Source organism: Haliotis asinina, chromosome 15 (genome assembly GCF_037392515.1).
Source record: "Haliotis asinina isolate JCU_RB_2024 chromosome 15, JCU_Hal_asi_v2, whole genome shotgun sequence".
In the NCBI taxonomy this organism is placed as follows: Eukaryota; Metazoa; Mollusca; class Gastropoda; order Lepetellida; family Haliotidae; genus Haliotis; species Haliotis asinina.
The window spans coordinates 5,669,491-5,693,056 of record NC_090294.1 but is presented as its reverse complement, the minus strand read 5'-3'; the positions used below and the strand labels follow the sequence as shown (position 1 = coordinate 5,693,056).

The 23,566-nt window shown below is 39.1% G+C and overlaps 7 protein-coding genes across 7 annotated transcripts; all 7 read left to right on the top strand.

Annotated features, from left to right (window-relative positions):
• The first annotated feature begins 6,551 nt into the window (after positions 1–6,551).
• On the top strand, positions 6,552–7,103 carry LOC137266219 (glycine-rich protein-like). The gene is made up of 2 exons (XM_067801718.1): positions 6,552–6,840; positions 7,087–7,103. The coding sequence occupies exons 1-2, from the start codon at positions 6,552–6,554 to the stop codon at positions 7,101–7,103; spliced, it is 306 nt and encodes a 101-aa protein (XP_067657819.1).
• A 2,139-nt stretch (positions 7,104–9,242) lies between these two features.
• Positions 9,243–9,794, top strand: LOC137266218 (glycine-rich protein-like). Its single transcript, XM_067801717.1, has 2 exons — positions 9,243–9,531; positions 9,778–9,794. Exons 1-2 carry the CDS (start codon positions 9,243–9,245, stop codon positions 9,792–9,794), a joined length of 306 nt encoding a protein of 101 aa, XP_067657818.1.
• Positions 9,795–11,933: 2,139 nt separating this feature from the next.
• LOC137266217 (glycine-rich protein-like) lies at positions 11,934–12,485 on the top strand. Its single transcript, XM_067801716.1, has 2 exons — positions 11,934–12,222; positions 12,469–12,485. Exons 1-2 carry the CDS (start codon positions 11,934–11,936, stop codon positions 12,483–12,485), a joined length of 306 nt encoding a protein of 101 aa, XP_067657817.1.
• A 2,139-nt stretch (positions 12,486–14,624) lies between these two features.
• Positions 14,625–15,176, top strand: LOC137266215 (glycine-rich protein-like). Its single transcript, XM_067801715.1, has 2 exons — positions 14,625–14,913; positions 15,160–15,176. Exons 1-2 carry the CDS (start codon positions 14,625–14,627, stop codon positions 15,174–15,176), a joined length of 306 nt encoding a protein of 101 aa, XP_067657816.1.
• A 2,139-nt stretch (positions 15,177–17,315) lies between these two features.
• On the top strand, positions 17,316–17,867 carry LOC137266214 (glycine-rich protein-like). Its single transcript, XM_067801714.1, has 2 exons — positions 17,316–17,604; positions 17,851–17,867. Exons 1-2 carry the CDS (start codon positions 17,316–17,318, stop codon positions 17,865–17,867), a joined length of 306 nt encoding a protein of 101 aa, XP_067657815.1.
• Positions 17,868–20,006: 2,139 nt separating this feature from the next.
• On the top strand, positions 20,007–20,558 carry LOC137266213 (glycine-rich protein-like). The gene is made up of 2 exons (XM_067801713.1): positions 20,007–20,295; positions 20,542–20,558. The coding sequence occupies exons 1-2, from the start codon at positions 20,007–20,009 to the stop codon at positions 20,556–20,558; spliced, it is 306 nt and encodes a 101-aa protein (XP_067657814.1).
• Positions 20,559–22,689: 2,131 nt separating this feature from the next.
• Positions 22,690–23,241, top strand: LOC137266212 (glycine-rich protein-like). The gene is made up of 2 exons (XM_067801712.1): positions 22,690–22,978; positions 23,225–23,241. The coding sequence occupies exons 1-2, from the start codon at positions 22,690–22,692 to the stop codon at positions 23,239–23,241; spliced, it is 306 nt and encodes a 101-aa protein (XP_067657813.1).
• The last annotated feature ends 325 nt before the right edge of the window (positions 23,242–23,566 follow it).

Genomic DNA, 23,566 nt, shown 5'->3' with positions numbered 1-23,566 from the left:
AGTGAGAAGTTCCTCCAAGGTTCGAGCGGCATCATAGACACAGTAATTAACTTCATGTAATGAACAGTCTCCACGAAGTTTCATAGAAATAATGTCATTTAATAAATCAATTTCAGTTTTTGGAAAGGATGTATTTGTTTGTTTGATTAGCCTCCGTTTTTTTCAAAGGTATAAGAGATATTTCATCAAAAACTGAATGGAACAAAATACATACAGCATTTTTCGGAAAGATCAGCAACCGAAGAAGAGGAAGAGTGAGGATCCGCAATTCCGGAACCAAATGCCTCTAAGGCGGAACAGTTTGTTTCGGGAAGGGGAAAGAGGTTCACGCGGACGTACATGAAACGTTTTGGGTCTGCTGCCACTTGAGCATTTCGCTCTTGCAAACGTCCCTCGTGGGTACCAGTTGTTGGTTGAACTGATTCACGGGACACGAGATGTTTAAGCCACCGGAGTTGATCTCGGAGACTTATGTAAGCATACATGAGCATGACATTGTCCCAATGCAGCTTAAGCGACTTGCCATTGACGCGTGGATTATCATACCAACTTGTCGCTTTCGCACACTCTAGTGGCGTGGAGTTTAGATGTTTTGACCAAGATATTCTTGGTCGGGTTATGTTCCTTCACCAGGGGCAAGTCCCATCTCCAGTGTGGTTGGTTTGACTACCGGAGGAAGGCTGACTGGGATGCGGAAGTGAATTTAAATTTTCCTCTTGTCTGTCTGCAACCCAGTGAGAAAACCAGCTTCGGAGGGTCAGCCCCAACTGGGTGGTGTACGTTTGGTTCAGGGAATATGATGTTCTATCTAGGCTCACCGCGGAGAGGCGTACATCATTATTGGATATTTATATAGCGCTCATATCCATGCAACTATTGCTTCATGGCGCCTCTCCTCATAGATGATATCACTGTTGCGTTAAAATGTTTCAGTAAGTATACTATACTGGGTATTGCTTCTATTTTGAAATCGTCATTTCTACCGCATCAGTTTTCAGTCCAATTTAAAGAATGTGTACTTTCTGATAATGCATCGAGATATACACACTTCTGTTGTTCATGGAATGAGCGGTATGCAAACGGTTAGTCTGAAATCATGAATTCAACACTTAAACGTCCCATGAAGTGAACACAATGATATTCAAAACCTGTTCAGTAGTAATCAATGATTTACACTTTGTCATTTTGTTGGTGTGATGAATAAACAGATAGCATGAGTAATTCTAAACGCTAGTACCAAATCCCCTCAATAGGAATATTATAGCATTTGTAGTATGACAAAGATCAAGGCCATCATTCTTTCATCGCAGCAGCATGGATATCAGTTATCCAAAGCACGATACATGAATATTGTTTAGATAATTCCACAATTATATATGTTTCAGGTGTGTATCATCACCCCCGCTGCCAGTTTCGTGAACTAAGAAACTGGAAGAATGCAGCTCGTGTACAGAAAATGTTTAAGTATTTTACCTTAATTTATATTAATACGTTTGCCTCCCAACTGCTTTAGACAGCTTTTGAAATGGCGACACATGGCTAATGTAAAAGGTTTAGCCAAACCTTTACGGAGTATATTATCACTGCATCATTTATCGCTTAGTAAATCGTAACGATATTTATTTCTATGACGACGGGTCTGTAAAATACCTAGCCTTGTCTGTTTTGGATCACAAAATCTAAAACATAGGCGTGCTTCGTCTGGTTTTTAAACACAAGCTGGCCTTGTGAATATGTTTTCATATGAAATGTCAAGCTCATGGCCTCAGAAATCATCATGACAAACCAATCTGATACTGTCAAGAGATCTGAATCTGGAAAACAAGTAATTATTAGAATCAGGTTGCAAATAATTGTCTAAGCCATCATAATATATGTGTGAAAACACTGTGCATCATTGTGAGGGCAGCGACAACTTGAATTGAGTTACTGAGAGTGACAATGCTGCGACAATGTTCGTAGCTCATCAGAATTCTGTCATAGGAACCAGGGTATATCAGTAAATGGAAGTAATGATATCGACTATTTTCTATGACAGTTCCGAGTTTATGTCTTGGAAATAAGCGCCCTGTGGATTAGAGAATGGCGTATGGACTATATGTGTAGTGTCTGCAATAAGCACACCGTGCACTCAAAACCTCTCTGTTATAATAAGCGCTGTGGAAATGTCGTATCATTAAGTCATCTGATTAAGGGCTCTGTACTGGCTCTGGAGGTGTATTTGTGATGAAGAGTAGCAGTGCTCCCAGTTACTAGTGTCTAATTTCGGGAAGACTGTTCTATTACTAATAGTTTGGGTTTTTTTGTACCGTTTAATAGCATGTTTTTGGCTGCGATTGCCTGACACTCGACATGAAGAAAGAACACAGACACGGTGTCTGTATAATCTATCTCAGTGGAGTATCGACGTTAAACTGTGTTACTATGCAACTTTCCTATGCTGCTTCTCGTACACAGGAGCCACAAGCAGACGTGAGTGATCAAGTATACGCTTGATTAATATTGATCTAGTTAAAACCCCGATCACCTCAATGCACTAATTAAGAACCATAAAGAGTCTCTAGCAAACCATTCACCTTAACATGAGAATAGAGGCAATGAAGCTGTACGCCAAAGGAAGTATTGATCTTAACAGTCATACAAAGGGAAGAATGGTCATCGCCTAGCGGGAAGCAATGAACAGGACCTGGCCGAACCTCTTTAATGATTAATATTTACTGACTCGGATCTGAAATGGTATTCACAGCGGAATTTGTCACACACTGAAGTTCGCTGATGCCCCTACTAGATATACAATTCGAGTTCAAGAGCGTAAATACTTTTTAAACATCGTTACTTTTATGTATATAATAGTATGTATGAAAAATTGCCATCTTTATTCGAAATACTTACCGTTGCACTCATTTCTGATATATTTCGTTTGTCAGTTATTCTAAAGAGCATGACGAGTGTTGTCCAGTCGTCAAAGGTGTCGGAATTAGCACTACAGGGTGGCATCCCTCAGTCTTGCCTTGGGTTCGAATCCCAGAATCTACTGACAATGATCTTGCGTACCATGCAGTTCAATCAGATATTACATGCTTAAACTGAAATACTGTTAAAAACTCAACCCAGTCTCTAGGTCATGCTGTACTAACGCGACAAACACGAAACATCTAATCCGAAACGGGTTTTTTTCATCAGTCCACAGGATAGGATTGTGACTGACGTTCTGTTTTCTATAGCATCATAGACTACAGGAACTTCCTTAGTGAGGCTATTTTTTTTATCTAGAATGTCTATCTACATCTCAGCGTAATGTCAACCACCACCCAGTCATAACAGGAAACCGTCCACACATGTATAGCCTTAGGGTGATAACCTGAGGCAAGTCATTTGAGGCGAAAAGAATGGTCAGTTCACATCATTAACATTTAGGTGTGTTGCTCACCTGGAAGTGGCCAACCCGAGGTAAATCAATCACATGTAGTTCACAACTTGTATATATAAAGGTAAGGGGGGAAAATATTCTATCATCTCTTTCTTCACCAACTGCTAAGACACAGTTACGTCTTCAGACCAAACTGTAAGTACCATTTCAAGGTTTGCCTGTGGTAAGCATGTGCACTCTGACGTTTTCATTCTTCTGCTGCACACCTCTACTTTCTCAACTGTTACATTGATCCAATTCAGTAAACTGTGGCTGTGTAAGTGCTATTTACCGTTCTTGTCAGTGTGGAAATATGTGGTTGCTTGTGAAATAAAACATGATAATATCATTGATCACGTGTGCCGTGGAGAAAAATCTCCAGACGAGTAATGATAACATGTTGTTTCCCTGTCATGAAGATGATTTTAATGTTACTGAACAGATACTCAAAATGATGAAGATTGTCGCCGTCCTTGTTGTCTGCCTGGCTGTTACCGCCTTCGCTGAACCAACCGGTCTGTATGGAGTACATGGAATGGGTGGGTTGTTTGGAGGAGCTGGCGTATTAGGCTACGGAATAGGTGCAATGCACGGAGGTTTTTATGGAGGCTACGGCTATGGCCCGTACGGAGGAATGGGCGGTGTGTATGGAGGCAAATACGGATACGGACTGGGAAGTCTGTATGGAGGCTACGGTGGTTTCTACGGAATGCCAGGATATGGAATGGGATTAGGAAAAGGTATTTCGCAATACATAATTTCACTCCTTATCCCATTTTAAACTTCACTTTCTTGAATAATATCATGTACACATGTCTTTATTATTATTCTACGCAAATACGATATTTTCAGCTGATAAACATCTTTCAAACTGTCGTCAGCTGTTTGAAATGCTTGGGATAGTTTATTGTGCTCTTAGTTTCAACATTTCCATGTTATTTTTCCGTAAATCCCTATTTTACATGTAACTACCCTTTCTGTTTCAGGAATCGGCTATTACTGAGTTACTGTCACCTGCAGTGTGAAGAGAACTTATTACTCATTATTTTGTATACTCATGACAATACAACTGGTTCAATAAAAATTAAAATACAAACGATTTGTGCTTTGTTTGAAAATCATAAAACTGAATTCAACGTTTACAAAACGGACGAGTTACTATATGTCTCCATCTTGTTAAGTCAGGAAACATGAGTGGTTCCACTACATCCAAATGTCTAACTGGTAATCAGTTTTGCTGCAAGCAATGGCGGCAAGTTATGAAATGTGCTTCGAATTTCCTGGAGAAATCAGACTGAATATGATAGGGGTATTGAAGACTTCACATATATTTCCTACATGCCATCTCTTATCCGGTTCCATGTCTCATGCAAATATATCATTTGTGCTGCCACGAAGGGCTTCGGTGATGTCATTGTGAAATCCGAAAATACTCGGAGTTGAGTCATGTGTGCATCTTCATGTGCATGAAATCTTTTAGTAGTAGCCATTGTGCACAATATCCGATTCGAATGCAAGTGAGTATCCCGTTCCAAGTGAAAAGGTCTACAATCGTAAATTGCTGTAGCACATTCCATCGGTTTATTTATCATATAAACCTAACGAAAAGCCTAGAATCATAAGTTACTACAAACTACTAAAGTTGTATTTACCATGCTATCAATAGTCGATAACACTTGATGAAAATATCAATCATTTTGTACACTACTGGGGAAGTTTGCTTCCAGATTTCATGATATAAAATAACCGTTTGTATTCCGCTGCTCTCATTAACATGAGACGTATTTATCTCTATCAAAACGTATATATTTATCATCTCAGCGTAATGTCAACCACCACCCAGTCATAACAGGAAACCGTCCACCTGCATGGGTTGTCAAGGGGAAGATTTAACTCCAAAATAACGCAAGAAAGCGGTGCCAAAGAGAAAATGTTGTTTGAGTTAAAGCCCGATATTAAATAAACAAGGACTATTGGAAAATAATATCAAAACTTCATGTAAGTGTGTGAATGCTATTACTGGTGAGAATGGATTAATGAAGTTTTACATGACGAGGTTTTATGGGGATTGAATTGACTCAAATCAATCTGAATTGAACTTGAATCGATTGAATGCAAGAATTTTATGCATATACCTTCTGGGAAATGAAGTTATTGTAGTTTTTAGTTTAAATCTGGTGATAATGTTAACATTCGGGGAGAATGTCATGCTATTGGGAGATTTCAGCAGTCTATTAAGCAGGCGGTCATCACGTGGACAGGCTGCAGTATTACACACACATGTGTATATAGCAACCCCTTGTAACAGTGACATTGCTGCTGTGTGACGATCCTGTGCTCGTGCGTTGTGTCAATTTTCCCGTCTTTCGTAATTTCGTCTCAGGCAGATATGTCATAATGTCTGATATACATTGCTCCATCACAAGTGTAATGGATAGACAGCTGTTAAACGACTATTTGCCTAATACTGGTTCAAAGCTGAGTACCTGCAAGTTCTTTGTTTTCTAAATGCAGTTACAACATGCCACAGAGAGATGAAAAAGATATACGAAGAGAGACCTACACCCTATTATATACCACCCTCTACTTCCTTTATGAATGTTCAAGTACACCAGCACACATGTATAGCCTTAGGGTGATAACCTGAGGCAAGTCATTTGAGGCGAAAAGAATGGTCAGTTCACATCATTAACATTTAGGTGTGTTGCTCACCTGGAAGTGGCCAACCCGAGGTAAATCAATCACATGTAGTTCACAACTTGTATATATAAAGGTAAGGGGGGAAAATATTCTATCATCTCTTTCTTCACCAACTGCTAAGACACAGTTACGTCTTCAGACCAAACTGTAAGTACCATTTCAAGGTTTGCCTGTGGTAAGCATGTGCACTCTGACGTTTTCATTCTTCTGCTGCACACCTCTACTTTCTCAACTGTTACATTGATCCAATTCAGTAAACTGTGGCTGTGTAAGTGCTATTTACCGTTCTTGTCAGTGTGGAAATATGTGGTTGCTTGTGAAATAAAACATGATAATATCATTGATCACGTGTGCCGTGGAGAAAAATCTCCAGACGAGTAATGATAACATGTTGTTTCCCTGTCATGAAGATGATTTTAATGTTACTGAACAGATACTCAAAATGATGAAGATTGTCGCCGTCCTTGTTGTCTGCCTGGCTGTTACCGCCTTCGCTGAACCAACCGGTCTGTATGGAGTACATGGAATGGGTGGGTTGTTTGGAGGAGCTGGCGTATTAGGCTACGGAATAGGTGCAATGCACGGAGGTTTTTATGGAGGCTACGGCTATGGCCCGTACGGAGGAATGGGCGGTGTGTATGGAGGCAAATACGGATACGGACTGGGAAGTCTGTATGGAGGCTACGGTGGTTTCTACGGAATGCCAGGATATGGAATGGGATTAGGAAAAGGTATTTCGCAATACATAATTTCACTCCTTATCCCATTTTAAACTTCACTTTCTTGAATAATATCATGTACACATGTCTTTATTATTATTCTACGCAAATACGATATTTTCAGCTGATAAACATCTTTCAAACTGTCGTCAGCTGTTTGAAATGCTTGGGGTAGTTTATTGTGCTCTTAGTTTCAACATTTCCATGTTATTTTTCCGTAAATCCCTATTTTACATGTAACTACCCTTTCTGTTTCAGGAATCGGCTATTACTGAGTTACTGTCACCTGCAGTGTGAAGAGAACTTATTACTCATTATTTTGTATACTCATGACAATACAACTGGTTCAATAAAAATTAAAATACAAACGATTTGTGCTTTGTTTGAAAATCATAAAACTGAATTCAACGTTTACAAAACGGACGAGTTACTATATGTCTCCATCTTGTTAAGTCAGGAAACATGAGTGGTTCCACTACATCCAAATGTCTAACTGGTAATCAGTTTTGCTGCAAGCAATGGCGGCAAGTTATGAAATGTGCTTCGAATTTCCTGGAGAAATCAGACTGAATATGATAGGGGTATTGAAGACTTCACATATATTTCCTACATGCCATCTCTTATCCGGTTCCATGTCTCATGCAAATATATCATTTGTGCTGCCACGAAGGGCTTCGGTGATGTCATTGTGAAATCCGAAAATACTCGGAGTTGAGTCATGTGTGCATCTTCATGTGCATGAAATCTTTTAGTAGTAGCCATTGTGCACAATATCCGATTCGAATGCAAGTGAGTATCCCGTTCCAAGTGAAAAGGTCTACAATCGTAAATTGCTGTAGCACATTCCATCGGTTTATTTATCATATAAACCTAACGAAAAGCCTAGAATCATAAGTTACTACAAACTACTAAAGTTGTATTTACCATGCTATCAATAGTCGATAACACTTGATGAAAATATCAATCATTTTGTACACTACTGGGGAAGTTTGCTTCCAGATTTCATGATATAAAATAACCGTTTGTATTCCGCTGCTCTCATTAACATGAGACGTATTTATCTCTATCAAAACGTATATATTTATCATCTCAGCGTAATGTCAACCACCACCCAGTCATAACAGGAAACCGTCCACCTGCATGGGTTGTCAAGGGGAAGATTTAACTCCAAAATAACGCAAGAAAGCGGTGCCAAAGAGAAAATGTTGTTTGAGTTAAAGCCCGATATTAAATAAACAAGGACTATTGGAAAATAATATCAAAACTTCATGTAAGTGTGTGAATGCTATTACTGGTGAGAATGGATTAATGAAGTTTTACATGACGAGGTTTTATGGGGATTGAATTGACTCAAATCAATCTGAATTGAACTTGAATCGATTGAATGCAAGAATTTTATGCATATACCTTCTGGGAAATGAAGTTATTGTAGTTTTTAGTTTAAATCTGGTGATAATGTTAACATTCGGGGAGAATGTCATGCTATTGGGAGATTTCAGCAGTCTATTAAGCAGGCGGTCATCACGTGGACAGGCTGCAATATTACACACACATGTGTATATAGCAACCCCTTGTAACAGTGACATTGCTGCTGTGTGACGATCCTGTGCTCGTGCGTTGTGTCAATTTTCCCGTCTTTCGTAATTTCGTCTCAGGCAGATATGTCATAATGTCTGATATACATTGCTCCATCACAAGTGTAATGGATAGACAGCTGTTAAACGACTATTTGCCTAATACTGGTTCAAAGCTGAGTACCTGCAAGTTCTTTGTTTTCTAAATGCAGTTACAACATGCCACAGAGAGATGAAAAAGATATACGAAGAGAGACCTACACCCTATTATATACCACCCTCTACTTCCTTTATGAATGTTCAAGTACACCAGCACACATGTATAGCCTTAGGGTGATAACCTGAGGCAAGTCATTTGAGGCGAAAAGAATGGTCAGTTCACATCATTAACATTTAGGTGTGTTGCTCACCTGGAAGTGGCCAACCCGAGGTAAATCAATCACATGTAGTTCACAACTTGTATATATAAAGGTAAGGGGGGAAAATATTCTATCATCTCTTTCTTCACCAACTGCTAAGACACAGTTACGTCTTCAGACCAAACTGTAAGTACCATTTCAAGGTTTGCCTGTGGTAAGCATGTGCACTCTGACGTTTTCATTCTTCTGCTGCACACCTCTACTTTCTCAACTGTTACATTGATCCAATTCAGTAAACTGTGGCTGTGTAAGTGCTATTTACCGTTCTTGTCAGTGTGGAAATATGTGGTTGCTTGTGAAATAAAACATGATAATATCATTGATCACGTGTGCCGTGGAGAAAAATCTCCAGACGAGTAATGATAACATGTTGTTTCCCTGTCATGAAGATGATTTTAATGTTACTGAACAGATACTCAAAATGATGAAGATTGTCGCCGTCCTTGTTGTCTGCCTGGCTGTTACCGCCTTCGCTGAACCAACCGGTCTGTATGGAGTACATGGAATGGGTGGGTTGTTTGGAGGAGCTGGCGTATTAGGCTACGGAATAGGTGCAATGCACGGAGGTTTTTATGGAGGCTACGGCTATGGCCCGTACGGAGGAATGGGCGGTGTGTATGGAGGCAAATACGGATACGGACTGGGAAGTCTGTATGGAGGCTACGGTGGTTTCTACGGAATGCCAGGATATGGAATGGGATTAGGAAAAGGTATTTCGCAATACATAATTTCACTCCTTATCCCATTTTAAACTTCACTTTCTTGAATAATATCATGTACACATGTCTTTATTATTATTCTACGCAAATACGATATTTTCAGCTGATAAACATCTTTCAAACTGTCGTCAGCTGTTTGAAATGCTTGGGGTAGTTTATTGTGCTCTTAGTTTCAACATTTCCATGTTATTTTTCCGTAAATCCCTATTTTACATGTAACTACCCTTTCTGTTTCAGGAATCGGCTATTACTGAGTTACTGTCACCTGCAGTGTGAAGAGAACTTATTACTCATTATTTTGTATACTCATGACAATACAACTGGTTCAATAAAAATTAAAATACAAACGATTTGTGCTTTGTTTGAAAATCATAAAACTGAATTCAACGTTTACAAAACGGACGAGTTACTATATGTCTCCATCTTGTTAAGTCAGGAAACATGAGTGGTTCCACTACATCCAAATGTCTAACTGGTAATCAGTTTTGCTGCAAGCAATGGCGGCAAGTTATGAAATGTGCTTCGAATTTCCTGGAGAAATCAGACTGAATATGATAGGGGTATTGAAGACTTCACATATATTTCCTACATGCCATCTCTTATCCGGTTCCATGTCTCATGCAAATATATCATTTGTGCTGCCACGAAGGGCTTCGGTGATGTCATTGTGAAATCCGAAAATACTCGGAGTTGAGTCATGTGTGCATCTTCATGTGCATGAAATCTTTTAGTAGTAGCCATTGTGCACAATATCCGATTCGAATGCAAGTGAGTATCCCGTTCCAAGTGAAAAGGTCTACAATCGTAAATTGCTGTAGCACATTCCATCGGTTTATTTATCATATAAACCTAACGAAAAGCCTAGAATCATAAGTTACTACAAACTACTAAAGTTGTATTTACCATGCTATCAATAGTCGATAACACTTGATGAAAATATCAATCATTTTGTACACTACTGGGGAAGTTTGCTTCCAGATTTCATGATATAAAATAACCGTTTGTATTCCGCTGCTCTCATTAACATGAGACGTATTTATCTCTATCAAAACGTATATATTTATCATCTCAGCGTAATGTCAACCACCACCCAGTCATAACAGGAAACCGTCCACCTGCATGGGTTGTCAAGGGGAAGATTTAACTCCAAAATAACGCAAGAAAGCGGTGCCAAAGAGAAAATGTTGTTTGAGTTAAAGCCCGATATTAAATAAACAAGGACTATTGGAAAATAATATCAAAACTTCATGTAAGTGTGTGAATGCTATTACTGGTGAGAATGGATTAATGAAGTTTTACATGACGAGGTTTTATGGGGATTGAATTGACTCAAATCAATCTGAATTGAACTTGAATCGATTGAATGCAAGAATTTTATGCATATACCTTCTGGGAAATGAAGTTATTGTAGTTTTTAGTTTAAATCTGGTGATAATGTTAACATTCGGGGAGAATGTCATGCTATTGGGAGATTTCAGCAGTCTATTAAGCAGGCGGTCATCACGTGGACAGGCTGCAGTATTACACACACATGTGTATATAGCAACCCCTTGTAACAGTGACATTGCTGCTGTGTGACGATCCTGTGCTCGTGCGTTGTGTCAATTTTCCCGTCTTTCGTAATTTCGTCTCAGGCAGATATGTCATAATGTCTGATATACATTGCTCCATCACAAGTGTAATGGATAGACAGCTGTTAAACGACTATTTGCCTAATACTGGTTCAAAGCTGAGTACCTGCAAGTTCTTTGTTTTCTAAATGCAGTTACAACATGCCACAGAGAGATGAAAAAGATATACGAAGAGAGACCTACACCCTATTATATACCACCCTCTACTTCCTTTATGAATGTTCAAGTACACCAGCACACATGTATAGCCTTAGGGTGATAACCTGAGGCAAGTCATTTGAGGCGAAAAGAATGGTCAGTTCACATCATTAACATTTAGGTGTGTTGCTCACCTGGAAGTGGCCAACCCGAGGTAAATCAATCACATGTAGTTCACAACTTGTATATATAAAGGTAAGGGGGGAAAATATTCTATCATCTCTTTCTTCACCAACTGCTAAGACACAGTTACGTCTTCAGACCAAACTGTAAGTACCATTTCAAGGTTTGCCTGTGGTAAGCATGTGCACTCTGACGTTTTCATTCTTCTGCTGCACACCTCTACTTTCTCAACTGTTACATTGATCCAATTCAGTAAACTGTGGCTGTGTAAGTGCTATTTACCGTTCTTGTCAGTGTGGAAATATGTGGTTGCTTGTGAAATAAAACATGATAATATCATTGATCACGTGTGCCGTGGAGAAAAATCTCCAGACGAGTAATGATAACATGTTGTTTCCCTGTCATGAAGATGATTTTAATGTTACTGAACAGATACTCAAAATGATGAAGATTGTCGCCGTCCTTGTTGTCTGCCTGGCTGTTACCGCCTTCGCTGAACCAACCGGTCTGTATGGAGTACATGGAATGGGTGGGTTGTTTGGAGGAGCTGGCGTATTAGGCTACGGAATAGGTGCAATGCACGGAGGTTTTTATGGAGGCTACGGCTATGGCCCGTACGGAGGAATGGGCGGTGTGTATGGAGGCAAATACGGATACGGACTGGGAAGTCTGTATGGAGGCTACGGTGGTTTCTACGGAATGCCAGGATATGGAATGGGATTAGGAAAAGGTATTTCGCAATACATAATTTCACTCCTTATCCCATTTTAAACTTCACTTTCTTGAATAATATCATGTACACATGTCTTTATTATTATTCTACGCAAATACGATATTTTCAGCTGATAAACATCTTTCAAACTGTCGTCAGCTGTTTGAAATGCTTGGGGTAGTTTATTGTGCTCTTAGTTTCAACATTTCCATGTTATTTTTCCGTAAATCCCTATTTTACATGTAACTACCCTTTCTGTTTCAGGAATCGGCTATTACTGAGTTACTGTCACCTGCAGTGTGAAGAGAACTTATTACTCATTATTTTGTATACTCATGACAATACAACTGGTTCAATAAAAATTAAAATACAAACGATTTGTGCTTTGTTTGAAAATCATAAAACTGAATTCAACGTTTACAAAACGGACGAGTTACTATATGTCTCCATCTTGTTAAGTCAGGAAACATGAGTGGTTCCACTACATCCAAATGTCTAACTGGTAATCAGTTTTGCTGCAAGCAATGGCGGCAAGTTATGAAATGTGCTTCGAATTTCCTGGAGAAATCAGACTGAATATGATAGGGGTATTGAAGACTTCACATATATTTCCTACATGCCATCTCTTATCCGGTTCCATGTCTCATGCAAATATATCATTTGTGCTGCCACGAAGGGCTTCGGTGATGTCATTGTGAAATCCGAAAATACTCGGAGTTGAGTCATGTGTGCATCTTCATGTGCATGAAATCTTTTAGTAGTAGCCATTGTGCACAATATCCGATTCGAATGCAAGTGAGTATCCCGTTCCAAGTGAAAAGGTCTACAATCGTAAATTGCTGTAGCACATTCCATCGGTTTATTTATCATATAAACCTAACGAAAAGCCTAGAATCATAAGTTACTACAAACTACTAAAGTTGTATTTACCATGCTATCAATAGTCGATAACACTTGATGAAAATATCAATCATTTTGTACACTACTGGGGAAGTTTGCTTCCAGATTTCATGATATAAAATAACCGTTTGTATTCCGCTGCTCTCATTAACATGAGACGTATTTATCTCTATCAAAACGTATATATTTATCATCTCAGCGTAATGTCAACCACCACCCAGTCATAACAGGAAACCGTCCACCTGCATGGGTTGTCAAGGGGAAGATTTAACTCCAAAATAACGCAAGAAAGCGGTGCCAAAGAGAAAATGTTGTTTGAGTTAAAGCCCGATATTAAATAAACAAGGACTATTGGAAAATAATATCAAAACTTCATGTAAGTGTGTGAATGCTATTACTGGTGAGAATGGATTAATGAAGTTTTACATGACGAGGTTTTATGGGGATTGAATTGACTCAAATCAATCTGAATTGAACTTGAATCGATTGAATGCAAGAATTTTATGCATATACCTTCTGGGAAATGAAGTTATTGTAGTTTTTAGTTTAAATCTGGTGATAATGTTAACATTCGGGGAGAATGTCATGCTATTGGGAGATTTCAGCAGTCTATTAAGCAGGCGGTCATCACGTGGACAGGCTGCAGTATTACACACACATGTGTATATAGCAACCCCTTGTAACAGTGACATTGCTGCTGTGTGACGATCCTGTGCTCGTGCGTTGTGTCAATTTTCCCGTCTTTCGTAATTTCGTCTCAGGCAGATATGTCATAATGTCTGATATACATTGCTCCATCACAAGTGTAATGGATAGACAGCTGTTAAACGACTATTTGCCTAATACTGGTTCAAAGCTGAGTACCTGCAAGTTCTTTGTTTTCTAAATGCAGTTACAACATGCCACAGAGAGATGAAAAAGATATACGAAGAGAGACCTACACCCTATTATATACCACCCTCTACTTCCTTTATGAATGTTCAAGTACACCAGCACACATGTATAGCCTTAGGGTGATAACCTGAGGCAAGTCATTTGAGGCGAAAAGAATGGTCAGTTCACATCATTAACATTTAGGTGTGTTGCTCACCTGGAAGTGGCCAACCCGAGGTAAATCAATCACATGTAGTTCACAACTTGTATATATAAAGGTAAGGGGGGAAAATATTCTATCATCTCTTTCTTCACCAACTGCTAAGACACAGTTACGTCTTCAGACCAAACTGTAAGTACCATTTCAAGGTTTGCCTGTGGTAAGCATGTGCACTCTGACGTTTTCATTCTTCTGCTGCACACCTCTACTTTCTCAACTGTTACATTGATCCAATTCAGTAAACTGTGGCTGTGTAAGTGCTATTTACCGTTCTTGTCAGTGTGGAAATATGTGGTTGCTTGTGAAATAAAACATGATAATATCATTGATCACGTGTGCCGTGGAGAAAAATCTCCAGACGAGTAATGATAACATGTTGTTTCCCTGTCATGAAGATGATTTTAATGTTACTGAACAGATACTCAAAATGATGAAGATTGTCGCCGTCCTTGTTGTCTGCCTGGCTGTTACCGCCTTCGCTGAACCAACCGGTCTGTATGGAGTACATGGAATGGGTGGGTTGTTTGGAGGAGCTGGCGTATTAGGCTACGGAATAGGTGCAATGCACGGAGGTTTTTATGGAGGCTACGGCTATGGCCCGTACGGAGGAATGGGCGGTGTGTATGGAGGCAAATACGGATACGGACTGGGAAGTCTGTATGGAGGCTACGGTGGTTTCTACGGAATGCCAGGATATGGAATGGGATTAGGAAAAGGTATTTCGCAATACATAATTTCACTCCTTATCCCATTTTAAACTTCACTTTCTTGAATAATATCATGTACACATGTCTTTATTATTATTCTACGCAAATACGATATTTTCAGCTGATAAACATCTTTCAAACTGTCGTCAGCTGTTTGAAATGCTTGGGGTAGTTTATTGTGCTCTTAGTTTCAACATTTCCATGTTATTTTTCCGTAAATCCCTATTTTACATGTAACTACCCTTTCTGTTTCAGGAATCGGCTATTACTGAGTTACTGTCACCTGCAGTGTGAAGAGAACTTATTACTCATTATTTTGTATACTCATGACAATACAACTGGTTCAATAAAAATTAAAATACAAACGATTTGTGCTTTGTTTGAAAATCATAAAACTGAATTCAACGTTTACAAAACGGACGAGTTACTATATGTCTCCATCTTGTTAAGTCAGGAAACATGAGTGGTTCCACTACATCCAAATGTCTAACTGGTAATCAGTTTTGCTGCAAGCAATGGCGGCAAGTTATGAAATGTGCTTCGAATTTCCTGGAGAAATCAGACTGAATATGATAGGGGTATTGAAGACTTCACATATATTTCCTACATGCCATCTCTTATCCGGTTCCATGTCTCATGCAAATATATCATTTGTGCTGCCACGAAGGGCTTCGGTGATGTCATTGTGAAATCCGAAAATACTCGGAGTTGAGTCATGTGTGCATCTTCATGTGCATGAAATCTTTTAGTAGTAGCCATTGTGCACAATATCCGATTCGAATGCAAGTGAGTATCCCGTTCCAAGTGAAAAGGTCTACAATCGTAAATTGCTGTAGCACATTCCATCGGTTTATTTATCATATAAACCTAACGAAAAGCCTAGAATCATAAGTTACTACAAACTACTAAAGTTGTATTTACCATGCTATCAATAGTCGATAACACTTGATGAAAATATCAATCATTTTGTACACTACTGGGGAAGTTTGCTTCCAGATTTCATGATATAAAATAACCGTTTGTATTCCGCTGCTCTCATTAACATGAGACGTATTTATCTCTATCAAAACGTATATATTTATCATCTCAGCGTAATGTCAACCACCACCCAGTCATAACAGGAAACCGTCCACCTGCATGGGTTGTCAAGGGGAAGATTTAACTCCAAAATAACGCAAGAAAGCGGTGCCAAAGAGAAAATGTTGTTTGAGTTAAAGCCCGATATTAAATAAACAAGGACTATTGGAAAATAATATCAAAACTTCATGTAAGTGTGTGAATGCTATTACTGGTGAGAATGGATTAATGAAGTTTTACATGACGAGGTTTTATGGGGATTGAATTGACTCAAATCAATCTGAATTGAACTTGAATCGATTGAATGCAAGAATTTTATGCATATACCTTCTGGGAAATGAAGTTATTGTAGTTTTTAGTTTAAATCTGGTGATAATGTTAACATTCGGGGAGAATGTCATGCTATTGGGAGATTTCAGCAGTCTATTAAGCAGGCGGTCATCACGTGGACAGGCTGCAGTATTACACACACATGTGTATATAGCAACCCCTTGTAACAGTGACATTGCTGCTGTGTGACGATCCTGTGCTCGTGCGTTGTGTCAATTTTCCCGTCTTTCGTAATTTCGTCTCAGGCAGATATGTCATAATGTCTGATATACATTGCTCCATCACAAGTGTAATGGATAGACAGCTGTTAAACGACTATTTGCCTAATACTGGTTCAAAGCTGAGTACCTGCAAGTTCTTTGTTTTCTAAATGCAATTACAACATGCCACAGAGAGATGAAAAAGATATACGAAGAGAGACCTACACCCTATTATATACCACCCTCTACTTCCTTTATGAATGTTCAAGTACACCAGCACACATGTATAGCCTTAGGGTGATAACCTGAGGCAAGTCATTTGAGGCGAAAAGAATGGTCAGTTCACATCATTAACATTTAGGTGTGTTGCTCACCTGGAAGTGGCCAACCCGAGGTAAATCAATCACATGTAGTTCACAACTTGTATATATAAAGGTAAGGGGGGAAAATATTCTATCATCTCTTTCTTCACCAACTGCTAAGACACAGTTACGTCTTCAGACCAAACTGTAAGTACCATTTCAAGGTTTGCCTGTGGTAAGCATGTGCACTCTGACGTTTTCATTCTTCTGCTGCACACCTCTACTTTCTCAACTGTTACATTGATCCAATTCAGTAAACTGTGGCTGTGTAAGTGCTATTTACCGTTCTTGTCAGTGTGGAAATATGTGGTTGCTTGTGAAATAAAACATGATAATATCATTGATCACGTGTGCCGTGGAGAAAAATCTCCAGACGAGTAATGATAACATGTTGTTTCCCTGTCATGAAGATGATTTTAATGTTACTGAACAGATACTCAAAATGATGAAGATTGTCGCCGTCCTTGTTGTCTGCCTGGCTGTTACCGCCTTCGCTGAACCAACCGGTCTGTATGGAGTACATGGAATGGGTGGGTTGTTTGGAGGAGCTGGCGTATTAGGCTACGGAATAGGTGCAATGCACGGAGGTTTTTATGGAGGCTACGGCTATGGCCCGTACGGAGGAATGGGCGGTGTGTATGGAGGCAAATACGGATACGGACTGGGAAGTCTGTATGGAGGCTACGGTGGTTTCTACGGAATGCCAGGATATGGAATGGGATTAGGAAAAGGTATTTCGCAATACATAATTTCACTCCTTATCCCATTTTAAACTTCACTTTCTTGAATAATATCATGTACACATGTCTTTATTATTATTCTACGCAAATACGATATTTTCAGCTGATAAACATCTTTCAAACTGTCGTCAGCTGTTTGAAATGCTTGGGATAGTTTATTGTGCACTTAGTTTCAACATTTCCATGTTATTTTTCCGTAAATCCCTATTTTACATGTAACTACCCTTTCTGTTTCAGGAATCGGCTATTACTGAGTTACTGTCACCTGCAGTGTGAAGAGAACTTATTACTCATTATTTTGTATACTCATGACAATACAACTGGTTCAATAAAAATTAAAATACAAACGATTTGTGCTTTGTTTGAAAATCATAAAACTGAATTCAACGTTTACAAAACGGACGAGTTACTATATGTCTCCATCTTGTTAAGTCAGGAAACATGAGTGGTTCCACTACATCCAAATGTCTAACTGGTAATCAGTTTTGCTGCAAGCAATGGCGGCAAGTTATGAAATGTGCTTCGAATTTCCTGGAGAAATCAGACTGAATATGATAGGGGTATTGAAGACTTCACATATATTTCCTACATGCCATCTCTTATCCGGTTCCATGTCTCATGCAAATATATCATTTGTGCTGCCACGAAGGGCTTCGGTGATGTCATTGTGAAATCCGAAAATACTCGGAGTTGAGTCATGTGTGCATCTTCATGTGCATGAAATCTTTTAGTAGTAGCCATTGTGCACAATATCCGATTCGAATGCAAGTGAGTATCCCGTTCCAAGTGAAAAGGTCTACAATCGTAAATTGCTGTAGCACATTCCATCGGTTTATTTATCATATAAACCTAACGAAAAGCCTAGAATCATAAGTTACTACAAACTACTAAAGTTGTATTTACCATGCTATCAATAGTCGATAACACTTGATGAAAATATCAATCATTTTGTACACTACTGGGGAAGTTTGCTTCCAGATTTCATGATATAAAATAACCGTTTGTATTCCGCTGCTCTCATTAACATGAGACGTATTTATCTCTATCAAAACGTATATATTTATCATCTCAGCGTAATGTCAACCACCACCCAGTCATAACAGGAAACCGTCCACCTGCATGGGTTGTCAAGGGGAAGATTTAACTCCAAAATAACGCAAGAAAGCGGTGCCAAAGAGAAAATGTTGTTTGAGTTAAAGCCCGATATTAAATAAACAAGGACTATTGGAAAATAATATCAAAACTTCATGTAAGTGTGTGAATGCTATTACTGGTGAGAATGGATTAATGAAGTTTTACATGACGAGGTTTTATGGGGATTGAATTGACTCAAATCAATCTGAATTGAACTTGAATCGATTGAATGCAAGAATTTTATGCATATACCTTCTGGGAAATGAAGTTATTGTAGTTTTTAGTTTAAATCTGGTGATAATGTTAACATTCGGGGAGAATGTCATGCTATTGGGAGATTTCAGCAGTCTATTAAGCAGGCGGTCATCACGTGGACAGGCTGCAGTATTACACACACATGTGTATATAGCAACCCCTTGTAACAGTGACATTGCTGCTGTGTGACGATCCTGTGCTCGTGCGTTGTGTCAATTTTCCCGTCTTTCGTAATTTCGTCTCAGGCAGATATGTCATAATGTCTGATATACATTGCTCCATCACAAGTGTAATGGATAGACAGCTGTTAAACGACTATTTGCCTAATACTGGTTCAAAGCTGAGTACCTGCAAGTTCTTTGTTTTCTAAATGCAATTACAACATGCCACAGAGAGATGAAAAAGATATACGAAGAGAGACCTACACCCTATTATATACCACCCTCTACTTCCTTTATGAATGTTCAAGTACACCAGCACACATGTATAGCCTTAGGGTGATAACCTGAGGCAAGTCATTTGAGGCGAAAAGAATGGTCAGTTCACATCATTAACATTTAGGTGTGTTGCTCACCTGGAAGTGGCCAACCCGAGGTAAATCAATCACATGTAGTTCACAACTTGTATATATAAAGGTAAGGGGGGAAAATATTCTATCATCTCTTTCTTCACCAACTGCTAAGACACAGTTACGTCTTCAGACCAAACTGTAAGTACCATTTCAAGGTTTGCCTGTGGTAAGCATGTGCACTCTGACGTTTTCATTCTTCTGCTGCACACCTCTACTTTCTCAACTGTTACATTGATCCAATTCAGTAAACTGTGGCTGTGTATGTGCTATTTACCGTTCTTGTCAGTGTGGAAATATGTGGTTGCTTGTGAAATAAAACATGATAATATCATTCATCACGTGTGCCGTGGAGAAAAATCTCCAGACGAGTAATGATAACATGTTGTTTCCCTGTCATGAAGATGATTTTAATGTTACTGAACAGATACTCAAAATGATGAAGATTGTCGCCGTCCTTGTTGTCTGCCTGGCTGTTACCGCCTTCGCTGAACCAACCGGTCTGTATGGAGTACATGGAATGGGTGGGTTGTTTGGAGGAGCTGGCGTATTAGGCTACGGAATAGGTGCAATGCACGGAGGTTTTTATGGAGGCTACGGCTATGGCCCGTACGGAGGAATGGGCGGTGTGTATGGAGGCAAATACGGATACGGACTGGGAAGTCTGTATGGAGGCTACGGTGGTTTCTACGGAATGCCAGGATATGGAATGGGATTAGGAAAAGGTATTTCGCAATACATAATTTCACTCCTTATCCCATTTTAAACTTCACTTTCTTGAATAATATCATGTACACATGTCTTTATTATTATTCTACGCAAATACGATATTTTCAGCTGATAAACATCTTTCAAACTGTCGTCAGCTGTTTGAAATGCTTGGGGTAGTTTATTGTGCACTTAGTTTCAACATTTCCATGTTATTTTTCCGTAAATCCCTATTTTACATGTAACTACCCTTTCTGTTTCAGGAATCGGCTATTACTGAGTTACTGTCACCTGCAGTGTGAAGAGAACTTATTACTCATTATTTTGTATACTCATGACAATACAACTGGTTCAATAAAAATTAAAATACAAACGATTTGTGCTTTGTTTGAAAATCATAAAACTGAATTCAACGTTTACAAAACGGACGAGTTACTATATGTCTCCATCTTGTTAAGTCAGGAAACATGAGTGGTTCCACTACATCCAAATGTCTAACTGGTAATCAGTTTTGCTGCAAGCAATGGCGGCAAGTTATGAAATGTGCTTCGAATTTCCTGGAGAAATCAGACTGAATATGATAGGGGTATTGAAGACTTCACATATATTTCCTACATGCCATCTCTTATCCGGTTCCATGTCTCATGCAAATATATCATTTGTGCTGCCACGAAGGGCTTCGGTGATGTCATTGTGAAATCCGAAAATACTCGGAGTTGAGTCATGTGTGCATCTTCATGTGCATGAAATCTTTTAGTAGTAGCCATTGTGCACAATATCCGATTCGAATGCAAGTGAGTATCCCGTTCGAAGTGAAAAGGTGTACAATCGTAAATTGCTGTAGCACATTCCATCGGTTTATTTATCATATAAACCTAACGAAAAGCCTAGAATCATAAGTTACTACAAACTACTAAAGTTGTATTTACCATGCTATCAATAGTCGATAACACTTGATGAAAATATCAATCATTTTGTACACTACTGGGGAAGTTTGCTTCCAGATTTCATGATATAAAATAACCGTTTGTATTCCGCTGCTCTCATTAACATGAGACGTATTTATCTCTATCAAAACGTATATATTTATCATCTCAGCGTAATGTCAACCACCGCCCAGTCATAACAGGAAACCGTCCACCTGCATGGGTTGTCAAGGGGAAGATTTAACTCCAAAATAACGCAAGAAAGCGGTGCCAAAGAGAAAATGTTGTTTGAGTTAAAGCCCGATATTCAGGACTATTGGAAAATAATATAAAAACTTCATGTAAGTGTGTGAATGTTATTACTGGTGAGAATGGATTAATGAAGTTTTACATGACGAGGTTTTATGGGGATTGAATTGACTCAAATCAATCTGAATTGAACTTGAATCGATTGAATGCAAGAATTTTATGCATATACCTTCTGGGAAATGAAGTTATTGTAGTTTTTAGTTTAAATCTGGTGATAATGTTAACATTCGGGGAGAATGTCATGCTATTGGGAGATTTCAGCAGTCTATTAAGCAGGCGGTCATCACGTGGACAGGCTGCAGTATTACACACACATGTGTATATAGCAACCCCTTGTAACAGTGACATTGCTGCTGTGTGACGATCCTGTGCTCGTGCGTTGTGTCAATTTTCCCGTCTTTCGTAATTTCGTCTCAGGCAGATATGTCATAATGTCTGATATACATTGCTCCATCACAAGTGTAATGGATAGACAGCTGTTAAACGACTATTTGCCTAATACTGGTTCAAAGCTGAGTACCTGCAAGTTCTTTGTTTTCTAAATGCAGTTACAACATGCCACAGAGAGATGAAAAAGATATACGAAGAGAGACCTACACCCTATTATATACCACCCTCTACTTCCTTTATGAATGTTCAAGTACACCAGCACACATGTATAGCCTTAGGGTGATAACCTGAGGCAAGTCATTTGAGGCGAAAAGAATGGTCAGTTCACATCATTAACAGTTAGGTGTGTTGCTCACCTGGAAGTGGCCAACCCGAGGTAAATCAATCACATGTAGTTCACAACTTGTATATATAAAGGTAAGGGGGGGAAATATTCTATCATCTCTTTCTTCACCAACTGCTAAGACACAGTTACGTCTTCAGACCAAACTGTAAGTACCATTTCAAGGTTTGCCTGTGGTAAGCATGTGCACTCTGACGTTTTCATTCTTCTGCTGCACACCTCTACTTTCTCAACTGTTACATTGATCCAATTCAGTAAACTGTGGCTGTGTAAGTGCTATTTACCGTTCTTGTCAGTGTGGAAATATGTGGTTGCTTGTGAAATAAAACATGATAATATCATTGATCACGTGTGCCGTGGAGAAAAATCTCCAGACGAGTAATGATAACAAGTTGTTTCCCTGTCATGAAGATGATTTTAATGTTACTGAACAGATACTCAAAATGATGAAGATTGTCGCCGTCCTTGTTGTCTGCCTGGCTGTTACCGCCTTCGCTGAACCAACCGGTCTGTATGGAGTACATGGAATGGGTGGGTTGTTTGGAGGAGCTGGCGTATTAGGCTACGGAATAGGTGCAATGCACGGAGGTTTTTATGGAGGCTACGGCTATGGCCCGTACGGAGGAATGGGCGGTGTGTATGGAGGCAAATACGGATACGGACTGGGAAGTCTGTATGGAGGCTACGGTGGTTTCTACGGAATGCCAGGATATGGAATGGGATTAGGAAAAGGTATTTCGCAATACATAATTTCACTCCTTATCCCATTTTAAACCTCACTTTCTTGAATAATATCATGTACACATGTCTTTATTATTATTCTACGCAAATACGATATTTTCAGCTGATAAACATCTTTCAAACTGTCGTCAGCTGTTTGAAATGCTTGGGATAGTTTATTGTGCACTTAGTTTCAACATTTCCATGTTATTTTTCCGTAAATCCCTATTTTACATGTAACTACCCTTTCTGTTTCAGGAATCGGCTATTACTGAGTTACTGTCACCTGCAGTGTGAAGAGAACTTATTACTCATTATTTTGTATACTCATGACAATACAACTGGTTCAATAAAAATTAAAATACAAACGATTTGTGCTTTGTTTGAAAATCATAAAACTGAATTCAACGTTTACAAAACGGACGAGTTACTATATGTCTCCATCTTGTTAAGTCAGGAAACATGAGTGGTTCCACTACATCCAAATGTCTAACTGGTAATCAGTTTTGCTGCAAGCAATGGCGGCAAGTTATGAAATGTGCTTCGAATTTCCTGGAGAAATCAGACTGAATATGATAGGGGTATTGAAGACTTCACATA